Source organism: Gouania willdenowi, chromosome 14, assembly GCF_900634775.1.
Source record: "Gouania willdenowi chromosome 14, fGouWil2.1, whole genome shotgun sequence".
Lineage (NCBI taxonomy): Eukaryota > Metazoa > Chordata > Actinopteri > Blenniiformes > Gobiesocidae > Gouania > Gouania willdenowi.
Window position 1 is genome coordinate 33,192,588 of NC_041057.1, and position 21,937 is coordinate 33,214,524.

General features: G+C 35.3%; 2 protein-coding genes across 2 annotated transcripts; both read right to left on the bottom strand.

Annotated features, from left to right (window-relative positions):
- Nucleotides 1-5,116: 5,116 nt before the first annotated feature.
- On the bottom strand, nt 5,117-7,657 carry LOC114475298 (myosin heavy chain, skeletal muscle-like). The gene is made up of 3 exons (XM_028465989.1): nt 7,321-7,657; nt 5,178-6,778; nt 5,117-5,125 (listed from the first exon to the last, which is right to left on the bottom strand). The coding sequence occupies exons 1-3, from the start codon at nt 7,655-7,657 to the stop codon at nt 5,117-5,119; spliced, it is 1,947 nt and encodes a 648-aa protein (XP_028321790.1).
- A 74-nt stretch (nt 7,658-7,731) lies between these two features.
- LOC114475299 (early endosome antigen 1-like) lies at nt 7,732-13,187 on the bottom strand. The gene is given in 3 exon segments (XM_028465990.1): nt 7,732-9,539; nt 11,008-13,069; nt 13,071-13,187. Coding segments are annotated over 3 exon segments (3,987 nt in total).
- Nucleotides 13,188-21,937: the final 8,750 nt, after the last annotated feature.

Genomic DNA, 21,937 nt, shown 5'->3' on the forward strand with positions numbered 1-21,937 from the left:
TTTTCTTCATCCAACGTTTTCTTCATCTCCTGAATGCTTTTTTTCTCCTTTTTCAAGAGTTCCCACTGTTTCTGGATTTCAGCATTCATGCTCTCCAGGTCCAGTTTTTCTTTGTTTAGTTTGTTTGCCAGCCCATCCAGCTTGTCTTTGTCTTGTTCAAGCTGTGTTTTGACTTGGTCTAGATCTTGTTTTTCCAAGTCGAACTTGACTTTTTTCAGGTTTTCTACCTCTTCTGTTTTGAGGACCAACTCCGACTGTTTACTGGTCAGATCAATTCTAGCTCTCGCTAACATTTCAGTGTTAAAGGCAATTTGTTCTTTCTGTTCTTTCAAGGCTGCAACAGACCGTTGAAGGAGAGTTTGCAACTTTAATGAACCCTCTTTGGTTTGGATGACTTTTTCCATATTCTGGTCCAAGAGCGTAGTCTTCTTTTCATGCAGCTGTTGAAGTTTGTTAGTAAGAGCTTCTAATGACTGACATCTTGTCTTCAGTAGATCTTGTTGAGCTCTCATCCTTACTTGTTCTTCATCCATCATTTTTTGTTGATTCAAAAGTGTTTCTTGTTCTTTGCTGACCACAAATTTAATCTGATTGAGCTCTTCTCTTTCTTTATTGAAGTTAAACAAGGATGCTTTGAATTCCATGTTCTTCTGTCTAAAGAACATTTTAAGAGATTCCAAATCTTTTTGCTCTTCCATTAGTTTAATCATGATGTTTTGCAATTCTTCTGACTTTATCGTGTATCCTTGGCATTTAATTCTTGTTCCCTTTCCCTTGAAGAGGTCATGGTGTTTATTGCATCCTTCAGTTTTCCAACTTCAGTTTGAGCCTGATCATTTAGATATTGGATGTATGTCTTTTCCCTGTTCATCTCACTGTACAGGTTGTTTACTTTTTCTGTCTTCTTATCAACGTCTTTCTTTTCTTCATCCAACGTTTTCTTCATCTCCTGAATGCTTTCTTTCTCCTTTTTCAAGAGTTCCCACTGTTTCTGGATGTCAGCGTTCATGCTCTCCAGGTCCAGTTTTTCTTTGTTTAGTTTGTTTGCCAGCCCATCCAGCTTGTCTTTGTCTTGTTCAAGCTGTGCTTTGATTTGGTCTAGATCTTGTTTTTCCAAGTCAAACTTGACTTTTTTCAGGTTTTCTACCTCTTCTGTTTTGATGACCAACTCCGACTGTTTACTGGTCAGATCAATTCTAGCTCTCGCTAACATTTCAGTGTTAAAGGCAATTTGTTCTTTCTGTTCTTTCAAGGCTGCAACAGACCGTTGAAGGAGAGTTTGCAACTTTAATGAACCCTCTTTGGTTTGGATGACTTTTTCCATATTCTGGTCCAAGAGCGTAGTCTTCTTTTCATGCAGCTGTTGAAGTTTGTTAGTAAGAGCTTCTAATGACTGACATCTTGTCTTCAGTAGATCTTGTTGAGCTCTCATCCTTACTTGTTCTTCATCCATCATTTTTTGTTGATTCAAAAGTGTTTCTTGTTCTTTGCTGACCACAAATTTCATCTGATTGAGCTTTTCTCTTTCTTTATTGAGGTTAAACAAGGAAGCTTTGAATTCCATGTTCTTCTGTCTAAAGAACATTTTAAGAGATTCCAAATCTTTTTGCTCTTCCATTAGTTTAATCATGATGTTTTGCAATTCTTCTGACTTTATCGTGTATCCTTGGCATTTAATTCTTGTTCCCTTTCCCTTGAAGAGGTCATGGTGTTTATTGCATCCTTCAGTTTTCCAACTTCAGTTTGAGCCTGATCTTTTAGATATTGGATGTATGTCTTTTCCCTGTTCATCTCACTGTACAGGTTGTTTACTTTTTCTGTCTTCTTATCAACGTCTTTCTTTTCTTCATCCAACTTTTTCTTCATCTCCTGAATGCTTTCTTTCTCCTTTTTCAAGAGTTCCCATTGTTTCTGGATGTCAGCGTTCATGCTCTCCAGGTCCAGTTTTTCTTTGTTTAGTTTGTTTGCCAGCCCATCCAGCTTGTCTTTGTCTTGTTCAAGCTGTGTTTTCACTTGGTCTAGATCTTGTTTTTCCAAGTCAAACTTGACTTTTTTCAGGTTTTCTACCTCTTCTGTTTTGATGACCAACTCCGACTGTTTACTGGTCAGATCAATTCTAGCTCTCGCTAACATTTCAGTGTTAAAGGCAATTTGTTCTTTCTGTTCTTTCAAGGCTGCAACAGACCGTTGAAGGAGAGTTTGCAACTTTAATGAACCCTCTTTGGTTTGGATGACTTTTTCCATATTCTGGTCCAAGAGCGTAGTCTTCTTTTCATGCAGCTGTTGAAGTTTGTTAGTAAGAGCTTCTAATGACTGACATCTTGTCTTCAGTAGATCTTGTTGAGCTCTCATCCTTACTTGTTCTTCATCCATCATTTTTTGTTGATTCAAAAGTGTTTCTTGTTCTTTGCTGACCACAAATTTAATCTGATTGAGCTCTTCTCTTTCTTTATTGAAATTAAACAAGGATGCTTTGAATTCCATGTTCTTCTGTCTAAAGAACATTTTAAGAGATTCCAAATCTTTTTGCTCTTCCATTAGTTTAATCATGATGTTTTGCAATTCTTCTGATTTTATTCGTGTATCCTTGGCATTTAATTCTTGTTCCCTTTCCCTTGAAGAGGTCATGGTGTTTATTGCATCCTTCAGTTTTCCAACTTCAGTTTGAGCCTGATCTTTTAGATATTGGATGTATGTCTTTTCCCTGTTCATCTCACTGTACAGGTTGTTTACTTTTTCTGTCTTCTTATCAACGTCTTTCTTTTCTTCATCCAACGTTTTCTTCATCTCCTGAATGCTTTTTTTCTCCTTTTTCAAGAGTTCCCACTGTTTCTGGATTTCAGCATTCATGCTCTCCAGGTCCAGTTTTTCTTTGTTTAGTTTGTTTGCCAGCCCATCCAGCTTGTCTTTGTCTTGTTCAAGCTGTGCTTTGACTTGGTCTAGATCTTGTTTTTCCAAGTCGAACTTGACTTTTTTCAGGTTTTCTACCTCTTCTGTTTTGATGACCAACTCCGACTGTTTACTGGTCAGATCAATTCTAGCTCTCGCTAACATTTCAGTGTTAAAGGCAATTTGTTCTTTCTGTTCTTTCAAGGCTGCAACAGACCGTTGAAGGAGAGTATGCAACTTTAATGAACCCTCTTTGGTTTGGATGACTTTTTCCATATTCTGGTCCAAGAGCGTAGTCTTCTTTTCATGCAGCTGTTGAAGTTTGTTAGTAAGAGCTTCTAATGACTGACATCTTGTCTTCAGTAGATCTTGTTGAGCTCTCATCCTTACTTGTTCTTCATCCATCATTTTTTGTTGATTCAAAAGTGTTTCTTGTTCTTTGCTGACCACAAATTTAATCTGATTGAGCTCTTCTCTTTCTTTATTGAAGTTAAACAAGGATGCTTTGAATTCCATGTTCTTCTGTCTAAAGAACATTTTAAGAGATTCCAAATCTTTTTGCTCTTCCATTAGTTTAATCATGATGTTTTGCAATTCTTCTGACTTTATCGTGTATCCTTGGCATTTAATTCTTGTTCCCTTTCCCTTGAAGAGGTCATGGTGTTTATTGCATCCTTCAGTTTTCCAACTTCAGTTTGAGCCTGATCTTTTAGATATTGGATGTATGTCTTTTCCCTGTTCATCTCACTGTACAGGTTGTTTACTTTTTCTGTCTTCTTATCAACGTCTTTCTTTTCTTCATCCAACGTTTTCTTCATCTCCTGAATGCTTTCTTTCTCCTTTTTCAAGAGTTCCCACTGTTTCTGGATTTCAGCATTCATGCTCTCCAGGTCCAGTTTTTCTTTGTTTAGTTTGTTTGCCAGCCCATCCAGCTTGTCTTTGTCTTGTTCAAGCTGTGTTTTGACTTGGTCTAGATCTTGTTTTTCCAAGTCGAACTTGACTTTTTTCAGGTTTTCTACCTCTTCTGTTTTGAGGACCAACTCCGACTGTTTACTGGTCAGATCAATTCTAGCTCTCGCTAACATTTCAGTGTTAAAGGCAATTTGTTCTTTCTGTTCTTTCAAGGCTGCAACAGACCGTTGAAGGAGAGTTTGCAACTTTAATGAACCCTCTTTGGTTTGGATGACTTTTTCCATATTCTGGTCCAAGAGCGTAGTCTTCTTTTCATGCAGCTGTTGAAGTTTGTTAGTAAGAGCTTCTAATGACTGACATCTTGTCTTCAGTAGATCTTGTTGAGCTCTCATCCTTACTTGTTCTTCATCCATCATTTTTTGTTGATTCAAAAGTGTTTCTTGTTCTTTGCTGACCACAAATTTAATCTGATTGAGCTCTTCTCTTTCTTTATTGAAGTTAAACAAGGATGCTTTGAATTCCATGTTCTTCTGTCTAAAGAACATTTTAAGAGATTCCAAATCTTTTTGCTCTTCCATTAGTTTAATCATGATGTTTTGCAATTCTTCTGACTTTATCTGTGTATCCTTGGCATTTAATTCTTGTTCCCTTTCCCTTGAAGAGGTCATGGTGTTTATTGCATCCTTCAGTTTTCCAACTTCAGTTTGAGCCTGATCTTTTAGATATTGGATGTATGTCTTTTCCCTGTTCATCTCACTGTACAGGTTGTTTACTTTTTCTGTCTTCTTATCAACGTCTTTCTTTTCTTCATCCAACGTTTTCTTCATCTCCTGAATGCTTTCTTTCTCCTTTTTCATGAGTTCCCACTGTTTCTGGATGTCAGCGTTCATGCTCTCCAGGTCCAGTTTTTCTTTGTTTAGTTTGTTTGCCAGCCCATCCAGCTTGTCTTTGTCTTGTTCAAGCTGTGCTTTGATTTGGTCTAGATCTTGTTTTTCCAAGTCAAACTTGACTTTTTTCAGGTTTTCTACCTCTTCTGTTTTGATGACCAACTCCGACTGTTTACTGGTCAGATCAATTCTAGCTCTCGCTAACATTTCAGTGTTAAAGGCAATTTGTTCTTTCTGTTCTTTCAAGGCTGCAACAGACCGTTGAAGGAGAGTATGCAACTTTAATGAACCCTCTTTGGTTTGGATGACTTTTTCCATATTCTGGTCCAAGAGCGTAGTCTTCTTTTCATGCAGCTGTTGAAGTTTGTTCGTAAGAGCTTCTAATGACTGACATCTTGTCTTCAGTAGATCTTGTTGAGCTCTCATCCTTACTTGTTCTTCATCCATCATTTTTTGTTGATTCAAAAGTGTTTCTTGTTCTTTGCTGACCACAAATTTAATCTGATTGAGCTTTTCTCTTTCTTTATTGAAGTTAAACAAGGATGCTTTGAATTCCATGTTCTTCTGTCTAAAGAACATTTTAAGAGATTCCAAATCTTTTTGCTCTTCCATTAGTTTAATCATGATGTTTTGCAATTCTTCTGATTTTATTCGTGTATCCTTGGCATTTAATTCTTGTTCCCTTTCCCTTGAAGAGGTCATGGTGTTTATTGCATCCTTCAGTTTTCCAACTTCAGTTTGAGCCTGATCTTTTAGATATTGGATGTATGTCTTTTCCCTGTTCATCTCACTGTACAGGTTGTTTACTTTTTCTGTCTTCTTATCAACGTCTTTCTTTTCTTCATCCAACGTTTTCTTCATCTCCTGAATGCTTTTTTTCTCCTTTTTCAAGAGTTCCCACTGTTTCTGGATTTCAGCATTCATGCTCTCCAGGTCCAGTTTTTCTTTGTTTAGTTTGTTTGCCAGCCCATCCAGCTTGTCTTTGTCTTGTTCAAGCTGTGTTTTGACTTGGTCTAGATCTTGTTTTTCCAAGTCGAACTTGACTTTTTTCAGGTTTTCTACCTCTTCTGTTTTGATGACCAACTCCGACTGTTTACTGGTCAGATCAATTCTAGCTCTCGCTAACATTTCAGTGTTAAAGGCAATTTGTTCTTTCTGTTCTTTCAAGGCTGCAACAGACCGTTGAAGGAGAGTTTGCAACTTTAATGAACCCTCTTTGGTTTGGATGACTTTTTCCATATTCTGGTCCAAGAGCGTAGTCTTCTTTTCATGCAGCTGTTGAAGTTTGTTCGTAAGAGCTTCTAATGACTGACATCTTGTCTTCAGTAGATCTTGTTGAGCTCTCATCCTTACTTGTTCTTCATCCATCATTTTTTGTTGATTCAAAAGTGTTTCTTGTTCTTTGCTGACCACAAATTTAATCTGATTGAGCTCTTCTCTTTCTTTATTGAAGTTAAACAAGGATGCTTTGAATTCCATGTTCTTCTGTCTAAAGAACATTTTAAGAGATTCCAAATCTTTTTGCTCTTCCATTAGTTTAATCATGATGTTTTGCAATTCTTCTGACTTTATCTGTGTATCCTTGGCATTTAATTCTTGTTCCCTTTCCCTTGAAGAGGTCATGGTGGTTATTGCATCCTTCAGTTTTCCAACTTCAGTTTGAGCCTGATCTTTTAGATATTGGATGTATGTCTTTTCCCTGTTCATCTCACTGTACAGGTTGTTTACTTTTTCTGTCTTCTTATCAACGTCTTTCTTTTCTTCATCCAACTTTTTCTTCATCTCCTGAATGCTTTCTTTCTCCTTTTTCAAGAGTTCCCACTGTTTCTGGATGTCAGCGTTCATGCTCTCCAGGTCCAGTTTTTCTTTGTTTAGTTTGTTTGCCAGCCCATCCAGCTTGTCTTTGTCTTGTTCAAGCTGTGCTTTGACTTGGTCTAGATCTTGTTTTTCCAAGTCAAACTTGACTTTTTTCAGGTTTTCTACCTCTTCTGTTTTGATGACCAACTCCGACTGTTTACTGGTCAGATCAATTCTAGCTCTCGCTAACATTTCAGTGTTAAAGGCAATTTGTTCTTTCTGTTCTTTCAAGGCTGCAACAAACCGTTGAAGGAGAGTTTGCAACTTTAATGAACCCTCTTTGGTTTGGATGACTTTTTCCATCTTCTGGTCCAAGAGCGTAGTCTTCTTTTCATGCAGCTGTTGAAGTTTGTTAGTAAGAGCTTCTAATGACTGACATCTTGTCTTCAGTAGATCTTGTTGAGCTCTCATCCTTACTTGTTCTTCATCCATCATTTTTTGTTGATTCAAAAGTGTTTCTTGTTCTTTGCTGACCACAAATTTAATCTGATTGAGCTCTTCTCTTTCTTTATTGAAGTTAAACAAGGAGGCTTTGAATTCCATGTTCTTCTGTCTAAAGAACATTTTAAGAGATTCCAAATCTTTTTGCTCTTCCATTAGTTTAATCATGATGTTTTGCAATTCTTCTGATTTTATCGTGTATCCTTGGCATTTAATTCTTGTTCCCTTTCCCTTGAAGAGGTCATGGTGTTTATTGCATCCTTCAGTTTTCCAACTTCAGTTTGAGCCTGATCTTTTAGATATTGGATGTATGTCCTTTCCCTGTTCATCTCACTGTACAGGTTGTTTACTTTTTCTGTCTTCTTATCAACGTCTTTCTTTTCTTCATCCAACGTTTTCTTCATCTCCTGAATGCTTTCTTTCTCCTTTTTCATGAGTTCCCACTGTTTCTGGATGTCAGCGTTCATGCTCTCCAGGTCCAGTTTTTCTTTGTTTAGTTTGTTTGCCAGCCCATCCAGCTTGTCTTTGTCTTGTTCAAGCTGTGTTTTCACTTGGTCTAGATCTTGTTTTTCCAAGTCAAACTTGACTTTTTTCAGGTTTTCTACCTCTTCTGTTTTGATGACCAACTCCGACTGTTTACTGGTCAGATCAATTCTAGCTCTCGCTAACATTTCAGTGTTAAAGGCAATTTGTTCTTTCTGTTCTTTCAAGGCTGCAACAGACCGTTGAAGGAGAGTATGCAACTTTAATGAACCCTCTTTGGTTTGGATGACTTTTTCCATATTCTGGTCCAAGAGCGTAGTCTTCTTTCATGCAGCTGTTGAAGTTTGTTAGTAAGAGCTTCTAATGACTGACATCTTGTCTTCAGTAGATCTTGTTGAGCTCTCATCCTTACTTGTTCTTCATCCATCATTTTTTGTTGATTCAAAAGTGTTTCTTGTTCTTTGCTGACCACAAATTTAATCTGATTGAGCTCTTCTCTTTCTTTATTGAAGTTAAACAAGGATGCTTTGAATTCCATGTTCTTCTGTCTAAAGAACATTTTAAGAGATTCCAAATCTTTTTGCTCTTCCATTAGTTTAATCATGATGTTTTGCAATTCTTCTGATTTTATCTGTGTATCCTTGGCATTTAATTCTTGTTCCCTTTCCCTTGAAGAGGTCATGGTGTTTATTGCATCCTTCAGTTTTCCAACTTCAGTTTGAGCCTGATCTTTTAGATATTGGATGTATGTCTTTTCCCTGTTCATCTCACTGTACAGGTTGTTTACTTTTTCTGTCTTCTTATCAACGTCTTTCTTTTCTTCATCCAACTTTTTCTTCATCTCCTGAATGCTTTCTTTCTCCTTTTTCAAGAGTTCCCACTGTTTCTGGATGTCAGCGTTCATGCTCTCCAGGTCCAGTTTTTCTTTGTTTAGTTTGTTTGCCAGCCCATCCAGCTTGTCTTTGTCTTGTTCAAGCTGTGTTTTGACTTGGTCTAGATCTTGTTTTTCCAAGTTGAACTTGACTTTTTTCAGGTTTTCTACCTCTTCTGTTTTGATGACCAACTCCGACTGTTTACTGGTCAGATCAATTCTAGCTCTCGCTAACATTTCAGTGTTAAAGGCAATTTGTTCTTTCTGTTCTTTCAAGGCTGCAACAGACCGTTGAAGGAGAGTATGCAACTTTAATGAACCCTCTTTGGTTTGGATGACTTTTTCCATATTCTGGTCCAAGAGCGTAGTCTTCTTTTCATGCAGCTGTTGAAGTTTGTTCGTAAGAGCTTCTAATGACTGACATCTTGTCTTCAGTAGATCTTGTTGAGCTCTCATCCTTACTTGTTCTTCATCCATCATTTTTTGTTGATTCAAAAGTGTTTCTTGTTCTTTGCTGACCACAAATTTAATCTGATTGAGCTCTTCTCTTTCTTTATTGAAGTTAAACAAGGATGCTTTGAATTCCATGTTCTTCTGTCTAAAGAACATTTTAAGAGATTCCAAATCTTTTTGCTCTTCCATTAGTTTAATCATGATGTTTTGCAATTCTTCTGATTTTATTCGTGTATCCTTGGCATTTAATTCTTGTTCCCTTTCCCTTGAAGAGGTCATGGTGTTTATTGCATCCTTCAGTTTTCCAACTTCAGTTTGAGCCTGATCTTTTAGATATTGGATGTATGTCTTTTCCCTGTTCATCTCACTGTACAGGTTGTTTACTTTTTCTGTCTTCTTATCAACGTCTTTCTTTTCTTCATCCAACTTTTTCTTCATCTCCTGAATGCTTTCTTTCTCCTTTTTCAAGAGTTCCCACTGTTTCTGGATGTCAGCGTTCATGCTCTCCAGGTCCAGTTTTTCTTTGTTTAGTTTGTTTGCCAGCCCATCCAGCTTGTCTTTGTCTTGTTCAAGCTGTGTTTTGACTTGGTCTAGATCTTGTTTTTCCAAGTCGAACTTGACTTTTTTCAGGTTTTCTACCTCTTCTGTTTTGAGGACCAACTCCGACTGTTTACTGGTCAGATCAATTCTAGCTCTCGCTAACATTTCAGTGTTAAAGGCAATTTGTTCTTTCTGTTCTTTCAAGGCTGCAACAGACCGTTGAAGGAGAGTATTGCAACTTTAATGAACCCTCTTTGGTTTGGATGACTTTTTCCATATTCTGGTCCAAGAGCGTAGTCTTCTTTTCATGCAGCTGTTGAAGTTTGTTAGTAAGAGCTTCTAATGACTGACATCTTGTCTTCAGTAGATCTTGTTGAGCTCTCATCCTTACTTGTTCTTCATCCATCATTTTTTGTTGATTCAAAAGTGTTTCTTGTTCTTTGCTGACCACAAATTTAATCTTATTGAGCTCTTCTCTTTCTTTATTGAAATTAAACAAGGATGCTTTGAATTCCATGTTCTTCTGTCTAAAGAACATTTTAAGAGATTCCAAATCTTTTTGCTCTTCCATTAGTTTAATCATGATGTTTTGCAATTCTTCTGACTTTATCTGTGTATCCTTGGCATTTAATTCTTGTTCCCTTTCCCTTGAAGAGGTCATGGTGTTTATTGCATCCTTCAGTTTTCCAACTTCAGTTTGAGCCTGATCTTTTAGATATTGGATGTATGTCTTTTCCCTGTTCATCTCACTGTACAGGTTGTTTACTTTTTCTGTCTTCTTATCAACGTCTTTCTTTTCTTCATCCAACGTTTTTTTTCATCTCCTGAATGCTTTCTTTCTCCTTTTTCATGAGTTCCCACTGTTTCTGGATGTCAGCGTTCATGCTCTCCAGGTCCAGTTTTTCTTTGTTTAGTTTGTTTGCCAGCCCATCCAGCTTGTCTTTGTCTTGTTCAAGCTGTGCTTTTGACTTGGTCTAGATCTTGTTTTTCCAAGTCGAACTTGACTTTTTTCAGGTTTTCTACCTCTTCTGTTTTGATGACCAACTCCGACTGTTTACTGGTCAGATCAATTCTAGCTCTCGCTAACATTTCAGTGTTAAAGGCAATTTGTTCTTTCTGTTCTTTCAAGGCTGCAACAGACCGTTGAAGGAGAGTATTGCAACTTTAATGAACCCTCTTTGGTTTGGATGACTTTTTCCATATTCTGGTCCAAGAGCGTAGTCTTCTTTTCATGCAGCTGTTGAAGTTTGTTAGTAAGAGCTTCTAATGACTGACATCTTGTCTTCAGTAGATCTTGTTGAGCTCTCATCCTTACTTGTTCTTCATCCATCATTTTTTGTTGATTCAAAAGTGTTTCTTGTTCTTTGCTGACCACAAATTTAATCTGATTGAGCTCTTCTCTTTCTTTATTGAAATTAAACAAGGATGCTTTGAATTCCATGTTCTTCTGTCTAAAGAACATTTTAAGAGATTCCAAATCTTTTTGCTCTTCCATTAGTTTAATCATGATGTTTTGCAATTCTTCTGACTTTATCTGTGTATCCTTAGCATTTAATTCTTGTTCCCTTTCCCTTGAAGAGGTCATGGTGTTTATTGCATCCTTCAGTTTTCCAACTTCAGTTTGAGCCTGATCTTTTAGATATTGGATGTATGTCCTTTCCCTGTTCATCTCACTGTACAGGTTGTTTATTTTTTCTGTCTTCTTATCAACGTCTTTCTTTTCTTCATCCAACGTTTTCTTCATCTCCTGAATGCTTTCTTTCTCCTTTTTCAAGAGTTCCCACTGTTTCTGGATGTCAGCGTTCATGCTCTCCAGGTCCAGTTTTTCTTTGTTTAGTTTGTTTGCCAGCCCATCCAGCTTGTCTTTGTCTTGTTCAAGCTGTGTTTTGACTTGGTCTAGATCTTGTTTTTCCAAGTCGAACTTGACTTTTTTCAGGTTTTCTACCTCTTCTGTTTTGATGACCAACTCCGACTGTTTACTGGTCAGATCAATTCTAGCTCTCGCTAACATTTCAGTGTTAAAGGCAATTTGTTCTTTCTGTTCTTTCAAGGCTGCAACAGACCGTTGAAGGAGAGTTTGCAACTTTAATGAACCCTCTTTGGTTTGGGTGACTTTTTCCATATTCTGGTCCAAGAGCGTAGTCTTCTTTTCATGCAGCTGTTGAAGTTTGTTAGTAAGAGCTTCTAATGACTGACATCTTGTCTTCAGTAGATCTTGTTGAGCTCTCATCCTTACTTGTTCTTCATCCATCATTTTTTGTTGATTCAAAAGTGTTTCTTGTTCTTTGCTGACCACAAATTTAATCTGATTGAGCTTTTCTCTTTCTTTATTGAAATTAAACAAGGATGCTTTGAATTCCATGTTCTTCTGTCTAAAGAACATTTTAAGAGATTCCAAATCTTTTTGCTCTTCCATTAGTTTAATCATGATGTTTTGCAATTCTTCTGACTTTATTCGTGTATCCTTGGCATTTAATTCTTGTTCCCTTTCCCTTGAAGAGGTCATGATGGTTATTGCATCCTTCAGTTTTCCAACTTCAGTTTGAGCCTGATCTTTTAGATATTGGATGTATGTCTTTTCCCTGTTCATCTCACTGTACAGGTTGTTTACTTTTTCTGTCTTCTTATCAACGTCTTTCTTTTCTTCATCCAACTTTTTCTTCATCTCCTGAATGCTTTCTTTCTCCTTTTTCAAGAGTTCCCACTGTTTCTGGATGTCAGCGTTCATGCTCTCCAGGTCCAGTTTTTCTTTGTTTAGTTTGTTTGCCAGCCCATCCAGCTTGTCTTTGTCTTGTTCAAGCTGTGCTTTGACTTGGTCTAGATCTTGTTTTTCCAAGTCGAACTTGACTTTTTTCAGGTTTTCTACCTCTTCTGTTTTGATGACCAACTCCGACTGTTTACTGGTCAGATCAATTCTAGCTCTCGCTAACATTTCAGTGTTAAAGGCAATTTGTTCTTTCTGTTCTTTCAAGGCTGCAACAGACCGTTGAAGGAGAGTTTGCAACTTTAATGAACCCTCTTTGGTTTGGATGACTTTTTCCATATTCTGGTCCAAGAGCGTAGTCTTCTTTTCATGCAGCTGTTGAAGTTTGTTCGTAAGAGCTTCTAATGACTGACATCTTGTCTTCAGTAGATCTTGTTGAGCTCTCATCCTTACTTGTTCTTCATCCATCATTTTTTGTTGATTCAAAAGTGTTTCTTGTTCTTTGCTGACCACAAATTTAATCTGATTGAGCTCTTCTCTTTCTTTATTGAAGTTAAACAAGGAGGCTTTGAATTCCATGTTCTTCTGTCTAAAGAACATTTTAAGAGATTCCAAATCTTTTTGCTCTTCCATTAGTTTAATCATGATGTTTTGCAATTCTTCTGATTTTATCCGTGTATCCTTGGCATTTAATTCTTGTTCCCTTTCCCTTGAAGAGGTCATGATGGTTATTGCATCCTTCAGTTTTCCAACTTCAGTTTGAGCCTGATCTTTTAGATATTGGATGTATGTCTTTTCCCTGTTCATCTCACTGTACAGGTTGTTTACTTTTTCTGTCTTCTTATTAACGTCTTTCTTTTCTTCATCCAACTTTTTCTTCATCTCCTGAATGCTTTCTTTCTCCTTTTTCAAGAGTTCCCACTGTTTCTGGATGTCAGCGTTCATGCTCTCCAGGTCCAGTTTTTCTTTGTTTAGTTTGTTTGCCAGCCCATCCAGCTTGTCTTTGTCTTGTTCAAGCTGTGCTTTGACTTTGGTCTATATCTTGTTTTTCCAAGTCAAACTTGACTTTTTTCAGGTTTTCTACCTCTTCTGTTTTGATGACCAACTCCGACTGTTTACTGGTCAGATCATTTCTAGCTCTCGCTAACATTTCAGTGTTAAAGGCAATTTGTTCTTTCTGTTCTTTCAAGGCTGCAACAGACCGTTGAAGGAGAGTATTGCAACTTTAATGAACCCTCTTTGGTTTGGATGACTTTTTCCATTTTTTGATCCAAGAGCTTCGTCCTTTTTTTCATGCAGCTGTTGAATTTTGTCATAAGAGCTTTCAATGACTGACATTTTTCTCTTCAGTAGAATTTGTTTAGTTTTCATCATTAATGTTCTTTTTCCATGAATTCTTGTTTATTCAAGTTGGTGATTTTTTTTTGCCCATCTCAGATGTCATCTGATTGAGGCTTTTCTTTTTCTTCATTGGGTATTATTGGGTAATCTTTTACTTCTTTTTTCTTTTTTTTGATTATAGTTTTTTGAGGTTTCATTTGTTCTCTTTTTCTGTTTGTTCCTTTTCATGGTTTTCAGTTTGTTTTCTGTTTTGTCGTACTTCTGTCATCATATTTAGTTTTTTTCCTGGGGAAGCAGTGATGTCAAGTTGAATAATGTTCCTTGCTTTTACCGTCATCTTTTTGTCGTCTTCCGGTCCTTCACTGTGTGTTTTTTAACTTTTTGTTTGTCTTGAATGTGTCCTTTTTTATTTTTTATTTGCTCACTATTTGGTTTAAATTTTCAACATTTACTTGAATTTGAGTACCTTCATTCTCTGGACCATATCGTTTGTTGTTTTTTGGGTTTTTAATTCGATCCAGATTTCTCTTCCATCATTGACCTCTCTGGTATATGCTTTTTGCAGCTTCCTTCTTCCTCCTATTTTTTGCAATCGTTAATGTTACTTTTTTAGATGTTAGTTTCTGCGAAGTTGTTTGAGCGTGGTCTAATTTTACATGCAGTTTTTGCTCTAAATTCATCTGTTTTTGATAGTCTAATGACTTTTTGTCATCTTTAAAATCTTCTGTCCTTGATTGTTTTTCCTCTTCTGGTGTTTGAATCACAATTTCTTCTTTTCCTTTGGTGATTAACATTTTCTGATTTCTCAATTCATTGACATTGTCTTTGGATTTTTGTAACTTCATATTTAAAATCTCTAGTTCATCTCTTTCTCGAATAATCCTTTCTCGTCTCTGATTGAGCTCTTTTGTTTTTCTTCGTACTTCCCTTCTCAGGGCATTTTTTTCTTCTTGTATATCATTCAGCATCTTTTTCATTTCCACTTCTTTTTGAAAGATAGTTTCTAAAATGTATTGATTTTCTCTTTTTTTTATTTCCAGTTCTGACAGCATCACCTCAATTTCTTGTTGGTTTTGAAATTTCCAATCCATCTGTTGTTGTTCTTCTCGGATATTTTCACAAGTTTGGTTTAAATTATTTTCTTCTATGTTAATTTGCATAATTTTTCTCACGGGTATTTTTAGCTGAGATCTTATTTTGTTCAGGGACCTCATGACAACAGCATTCCCCACCATGAAAGCTCTTAAGTCTTTTCTGTTTTTTTCTATGAGAGATTTCACACTCTCAATGATTTCCATGTCAGTCAGGATGGTATGACAAGAGTTTTTCAGTTCATGTTGAATTCTTTGAAGGTCAATCATGCATTTGGTTGACTACTGTGTTGTTTGTTGTGCTGTTTCATGTATTAAGTAAACACTTGTGCAGTTTTGGTTTTTTAATTTGTTCATTTTCTTTTGAGTTTCAAATACATTGAACTCATGGCCTCCTGTCTTCCTTGTTGTCTTGCTTAGAATTGCTTTTGTGAAGGGTTTTACTTTGGCCATGTTCTGATGCTTCTGATGAATTGCTTTTGTTTTTTTGTGGATTTTGTTTTTGTAAATCTCCAACAGATCTATTTCTTTTAAAGCTTTGTCTATCTTTTTGTTGAGGCCTTTTTCCTTTCTTTTTCTCACTAATCCCACAGACTTTTGGTTTTTATTTGCTTCTTTGAAAAATGTTTTTAACATTTTTATAAGCATATCAATTTTTTTGAGGTATTGTAATTGTTGATTTTTTTTAATTTCCTTTTTTGTCCCTTTTTTTGAAATGCTCCCAAGCTCAAATTTTACAAATTGTATTATTTCCTGTGTTTCAGTGACCTCATCAATAAGCTCTTGTATATCAGAGTTTTCAAGTTTTCCAGCCAAATTTAATGATTTAGACTCATCAATGGTTTTCCTGTCCCAATTATCAGTCCCATTGGTATTCACATTACTAGAAACCCATACTGTGAGTTCAAATGGATCCTTCTGACTCAGGAGGTCATTTATCTCCATAATTGACCTTTGAATCTCTTCACTTCTCACCACAATATTTTCCATTGCTTGGTTCATTTCTTCATCTTCGTGTATGGGGTTTTCAACTTTGTCCTTCTCTTTATCTTCAGTCGGTGAACCTTTACCTACAAATATTATTTCTTTTTTCACTTTTGTCTGCAGTTGTAAAACATTTTTCTGTATTTCATTTATATTACCTGAATGATCTGTTGTCTCTGCTTTAGAGTTTGGCTGAAACATAACATCCTTTTCATTTTCTTCTTGTACGGTACCTAGATGAAAATGTTGTTGAGGGTTCTTGATGTGGTGGCCCAACCCGACCTCTGTTTTTAAAATGAGAATGCATGTATGTCCATCTGTTGGGCCATTCTTTCATAGATGTCAGCGTATCCTACAGACAAACACATTGAAGCATCAATTAAAAAGTCAGTTACAATTACTCATGTTCAATTACGATTACAATGACCAGCTTTTTTTAAAATTACAATTAAATTAAAATTATGTTTTATTCTTAGGTCAATTACAATTACATTCTCAATTACTAAAGTTCAATTACAATTAATCACAATTACTGAGCCTGAAATAAATAACCTAATAAAGTTAACCTTCCTCTTGCGTTAGCTTTCTGTTAGCATCTCTAATGATAACAGGTCCTACATCAGCTGTAAAATACACTATAAACTAATATCAATCATCTAATTAGTTTCCTATCTATTGATTACCTTGTTAGGCTTCCTAATCAATGAAAATATAGGTTTTAGTATTTTTAGTGTGGGCGTCTGAGCCTTTTTTGTGTCAGTTTTCCTTCTCGACTCATATTTATTTCAAATAGTAAAATGTGTGAATGCTTGATATGAAACATATTTTAATAATTAACTTGTGTGGAACTATACATTGAAGTGTAACATGGTTTTCCAGTTTTGTGTTAAATTATAATTGATAATTCTTATAAAACTTTCATGACAATTACAATTACAAAGTCAATTATCTAAAGTCAATTACAATTTAATTATGATTACGACAGCAATAGTTTTTTTTCTTAAATTTAAATTACAGTTATAATTATGCCATAATTGTAATAAAATATCAATTAAGAAATTACAATTTGCAATTGACCCCAACCCTGTTGTTGTCAGTTATGTAGAGCTACATACATACGGCTTGGGGGCAATACAGTAAAAGACAAAAGAAAAACAGAAAATACTCCAAAAATAAACAAAACGACAACAGTATTAAATACACAAAATTACTCAAAAAAATGTACAAAATTACTCAAAAAAAATATACACAATTACTGAAAATGACAACAAAAGTACATAAAAATACAAGAAAAACACGATAAATAACTCACAGTACTAACAAACAAGCAAAACAACAACAGAAATACACTAAAATTACTCCAAAAAAACATAAATATTACAGGAAAAAAACAACGCAACGAGCAGGATGAGAACAAACAGAATGACAGAAAACACACAAAATGTTATTTCCCGTGTTAATGCTTGGATTGGTCATTATTCTAAATGCTGACATAAATGTTGATAGTGTGGCCCTTCAATCAAACAAACACATTTTTATTAATGTAAAGATGATTTTACATGGTAATAACTTTCATTGTGTTGCAGTAAATACAGTATTTATATTACTTGACAAAGCTACTCTCTTTGCTTCACGTTCTCTTTTTTGTTTATATACAGTATTTATTTCTAATATTCAGTTTGATTAGCAGTAGATTTAGCAGTAAATCAAAGATTAACATTGGCTTTTCCATCTAAATGTAAACCTGAAGTATAAAGTAGGATGTTAGAACAAGCATTGAAAGCCTGGAGCTAAAAAACAGGAGCAGCTTTTGGGTTTTTTTCTATTCAGATGTGATTTTACTGGAAAGAAAAAGACTTACCATACATTTCAGGATGTCATCCTTACTCTGCTGTATCTTCTCCTTGGTTTTGTTCAGTTCCACACTCATGTTTTTAATCTCTTCTGCAGTTCTTTCAGTCTTTTCTTGGATCTCAGTCATTGCTACTATCGTAGTTATTGTGTCTTTTAGCTTGTTTTTGACTGCATGACTTATTGCATGTAGTCTTTTTAATTGTTCTGGGTTTATCTCCCTCTGACTCACACTCTCTGTGTGGTGTGAAACATACGGCGCCTCTGTCTCTTCATCGTCAGCTTTAGCTGGGCTCGTTTTTCTTCTCCTTCTTTGAATCATTTTCACTAGCTCTATTTTCTTTATTTCGATTTCACTACTTATCAGTTCCATCTCTGTTATTGTTCTCTTTGTTATTTGTAATTTTTGGTCCAACTCCTGTTTCTGTGTCTCAATGAACTCCTCCATACGCTTCATTGTTTCCATTTCTGCTTTAGCCGATTTCTTGTCTTCTTCTAGATTTTCTCTCTCCGTCTGTATTTGGATTTTGATTCGCTCTAGTTCACTTCTTTCAGATTTAATCTGGTCAAATATTTGATGATCAACTTCTTCCTGCTCGTTGCTAAGTTTTACCAACTCGTCCCAAATTGTTTTGAGTTTTATGTTGATATTTTCTAGTTCTACTTTATTAACTTTGTGATCTCTCTCTGTTTCTGGTGTTTGTTCATTTCTAAGAAGGTTTGTGCTCGGTTCAAGCTTTACATTAACACTTTGTTTGATGGTCATCTTATCTCTTTGATGGGACATTTGATTTGTATTTTCATAAATAATTTCTATGTTTCTTTCTATCTTTTGTCCAATTTCTTCCTTCACCTTCATAGATTGAAGGAGACTTCTGCTCCGGGCCAAAAGCGTCTCCATTATATCCTGACCAGGCTGGATCTTTTTTAAGGGTTCAGGAGATCCCTGACTTGTTTGGGAATTGGTTTTATAATACCTGAAATGTTCCAACTTTTTACACTCACTGATGATGGTACGGTGTAATCTGCTCACACTTTCCTTTTCTCTGTGTATTTCCTCCAGTATTTTAAAAAGTTTGGATGTTTGTTGAGTAAAAGCTTGTTTGTTTGTCGAGAGCTGCTCAATAGCGTTTTCTATTTGTGGTTTTAATTGTTGTATTAATGAATTCTGTTTCCTGCTTTCTGTTGTAAGTCGATCAATCTGCTTTTTCTGCAACAGTGTCTTTGTTTTGATGAGCTCAGTCTCATTCTTCTCTTGCCGTGACTCTTCACAGTATTGTTGAAGCTCCTCAATAACTTGTCCAGTGAGGTGTTTCAGTCTTTCCATGGACTCTTTTTTGGCTGTAACGTCAGCCTCAGTTTGAGTCTTTGGTGAATGTGGTATGTCGTCCATTGTCTCGTCAGGCTCTGTCAACAAACGAAAAATAATATCTATAAAAATAATAAAGCTTCTGGCAAGCTGTTGTACACTGAATATTTCTGAGATTATATTTTGCAGTGGCATCATTTTACAAAGTATTTAAATCAACTTATGTCACAAATTATTGTCCATGACATTATTTGTCAGATTAACTTTAATATAAGCAGTATCTGTTTGTTATAAGAAAAAAATTGGTGTTTTATCATAATTTTATGCTGTAATACATATTATAATACATCAGTTTAATGGTTTATTCAGGCATTTGGAGCATCATTTTGTCCACAAATGTTTTCAGTCCAATGAACATTTTTTGTCTACAGTCTGCTTTAACAGCAACATTTAGCAACAAACCACATTTAAACATTTTACAGCAATATTTGTGACTTATTTATGATTATGTTGATTTTAAATCTAAATGTTAAACATTAAACCCTCTACCACCGTGGCTCAGGTGGTAGAGGGTCGTCTTCTGATCGAGAGGTTGGGGGTTCGATCCCAGTACCTGACTATGTGTCGAAGTGTCCTTGGGCAAGACACTGAACCCAAAGTTGCTCCCAGAGGTCGACGAGCGCCTTGCATGGCAGTCCTGTCCCACTGGTGTGTGAATGTGAGAGTGATTGGGTGAATGAGCTGATATGTAAAGCGCTTTGAGACTGCTTCAGTGTGGTGATAAAGCGCTATATAAAATCAAGTCCATTTACCATTTAAATGTTATATCTAAATGTTAAATATGATATCTAAATATAAATGTTATGTTTAAATCTAAATGTTAATTAACTTTTATTTTGGTACTTCCGGTGAATTTGCATATTAGCTAGTATTTAGTTTCACCTGTGGCATGAACATTTAACATTTAGATTTACATTTAACATTTAGATTTACATTTAACATTTAGATTTACATTTAACATTTAGATTTACATTTAACATTTAGATTTACATTTAACATTTAGATTTACATTTAACATTTAGATTTACATTTAACATTTAGATTTAACATTGATGTTTCATTTTGATGAGAAAAAAATATCACAAATATTGCTGTAAATCTAGTCAAAAGTAACCTTCACATACGTTTTTTAAACGTGGTTTTTTGCTAAATGTTGCAAAAAGCTGCTGTTTATTTTAGTATACACAACTTTACAATCGGCGCCCGATATAATGCAATATGATACCAACCAAACTTAGTTTTTAAAAAATGAATGGCTGTTGACAACATGCACATATATAATGTTTTATGAAAACATAAATCAATATATTTTCCTATGCAACATGCATTTCACAGCATGCCTGTCATGCCTGTGTGTGTGTGCGTGTGCGTGTGTGTGTGTTTGTGTGCGATAATAAGAGCAGCTGGTTCCTTTTTATGCTACCGAAGCATTTTCTGTCACTCCCCTGCCTCTATGTGTCAAACTCAAGGCCCGGGGACCAAATCCGGCCCTTTAGAGCATCAAATTTGGCCCTCAGGAGAAAGTAAAAATGACAGAATTCATGGATTATTGTGTAAATTACCAGATAATCCATTTTGTAGTTATCTCAATTTTATTATGGAAAAAAAAATAGAATAAGACAATATATACAAAGAAGAGACATGTATATATAGTGAAAACAGATTAGCTATAGGTTACTGTAATATTGACATTTGCCATGCCCTAATAAAGTTTTTGTAAAGCAGATAAATAGCTGAAATGACTGTACAAAGTTCATAAAATACTTTTTAACTGTTAATTTTGTTCATCAAACTTAAATTGTTTTCATACTAATTTAATAGAAATTCTACATTCTTTTTCTGTGTTTTTCCTAGTCACTGAAAGTCTGGTTTAGACCCCCTTCTTTATAAAATAAACAATAAGATGTTATTTGTCCAGCAGTTTATTTGGTCTGTTACAGTAGCAAGAAGAGTAACATAAAATAGCACTTTACATATTAATTGCTTATTTAAAGTGATGTTTTTGTGGGGTTTTTAAAACAATTTTTCCATTTGAATTTTGATATTATAGTTTTAAAGTAATGTTTGTAGGAAATAAAATAAATAGCTTACCGTTCTTCATACTGCTTGACTTGAGGACATCTTTCCACTTAATGGATTGAAAATGTTTGATCCAAGATTAAAGACCTAAAAATATGCACATTAAAATAAATGAATGATTATAATAACACAAACGACAAAGGAATGTTACTACAGGTAATAGTAGGTGTATATATAAATGTAATATTATTGCACATCATCAGAGAACTAACCTGTCCTATGACAGATGTTCTAAATCCAGCTCTTGTTTCCTAAAAGTAGTTGAATTATAGCTTCCAAAGATTTCCGAACTGATCTCAAATGTTATGAGTCCGACTGTCGTCGTCGAACTCAAAGCACAAAAATGTCTCCTTCTTACACACACAAGTTTATCAAAAAGTCCACCTATCAGCTGAAAATGACGTTCAGTAACACGAGTGAAGGATTAGATAAGAGAAGATTCTCAGAGACGCGTCTGCTCACAGCTGATAATGGAAAGGTTGCGTTCAGGGACCAGCTCTGCAGCAAATAAAGTTGTTTTTGAAAACAACTTCCACCTTTTATTTTAGGATTTTGTTACTTGTGGTAGGTAGTAAATATTTAATCCATATGTGGTGTCAGTATTTATCTATACATACATAAAAGTTATTCATTTTATTTAACTTAATAAAAGTATACATTTCATTTCATCACCTGGGGGATGAAATGACTCGTCATGAATGTGGACCTGTTTGTGTTCTTTTTCACTGGTTTATTGTATCACACATTAAATATGTGTTTGTTGTTGTCTTTTTATAGGATTGTTTTTTGTTAGTTAGTATAGCTGTGAACTGGTCAGTACAAAATAAAGAATGCAACAAGAAAACAAAATATTTGATGCAGATGGCTTCCTTCCAGAAAAAAGAAAAACAAAACAATAATTACATATATTCCTGCATACACATACTTTTTGTGTTGTAAAGCGAGTGGGTGGAGGTATAAACGTATTAGTCCCGCCCCTTTTCCTACATTACAGTAACAAATAATCTAATTATCAGCATCCTGTTTTCCAACCATTGTTGCTGTTAGTAAATCAATTTTATGTCATATTTATATGATTTTTATTAAATACACACAAAAAACTTATTACACACTTTCAAAATTGTCATACAATGTAAATATATTTTCTTTATATGTTCTTTTAAATCAATTGATATTTGTACCCTT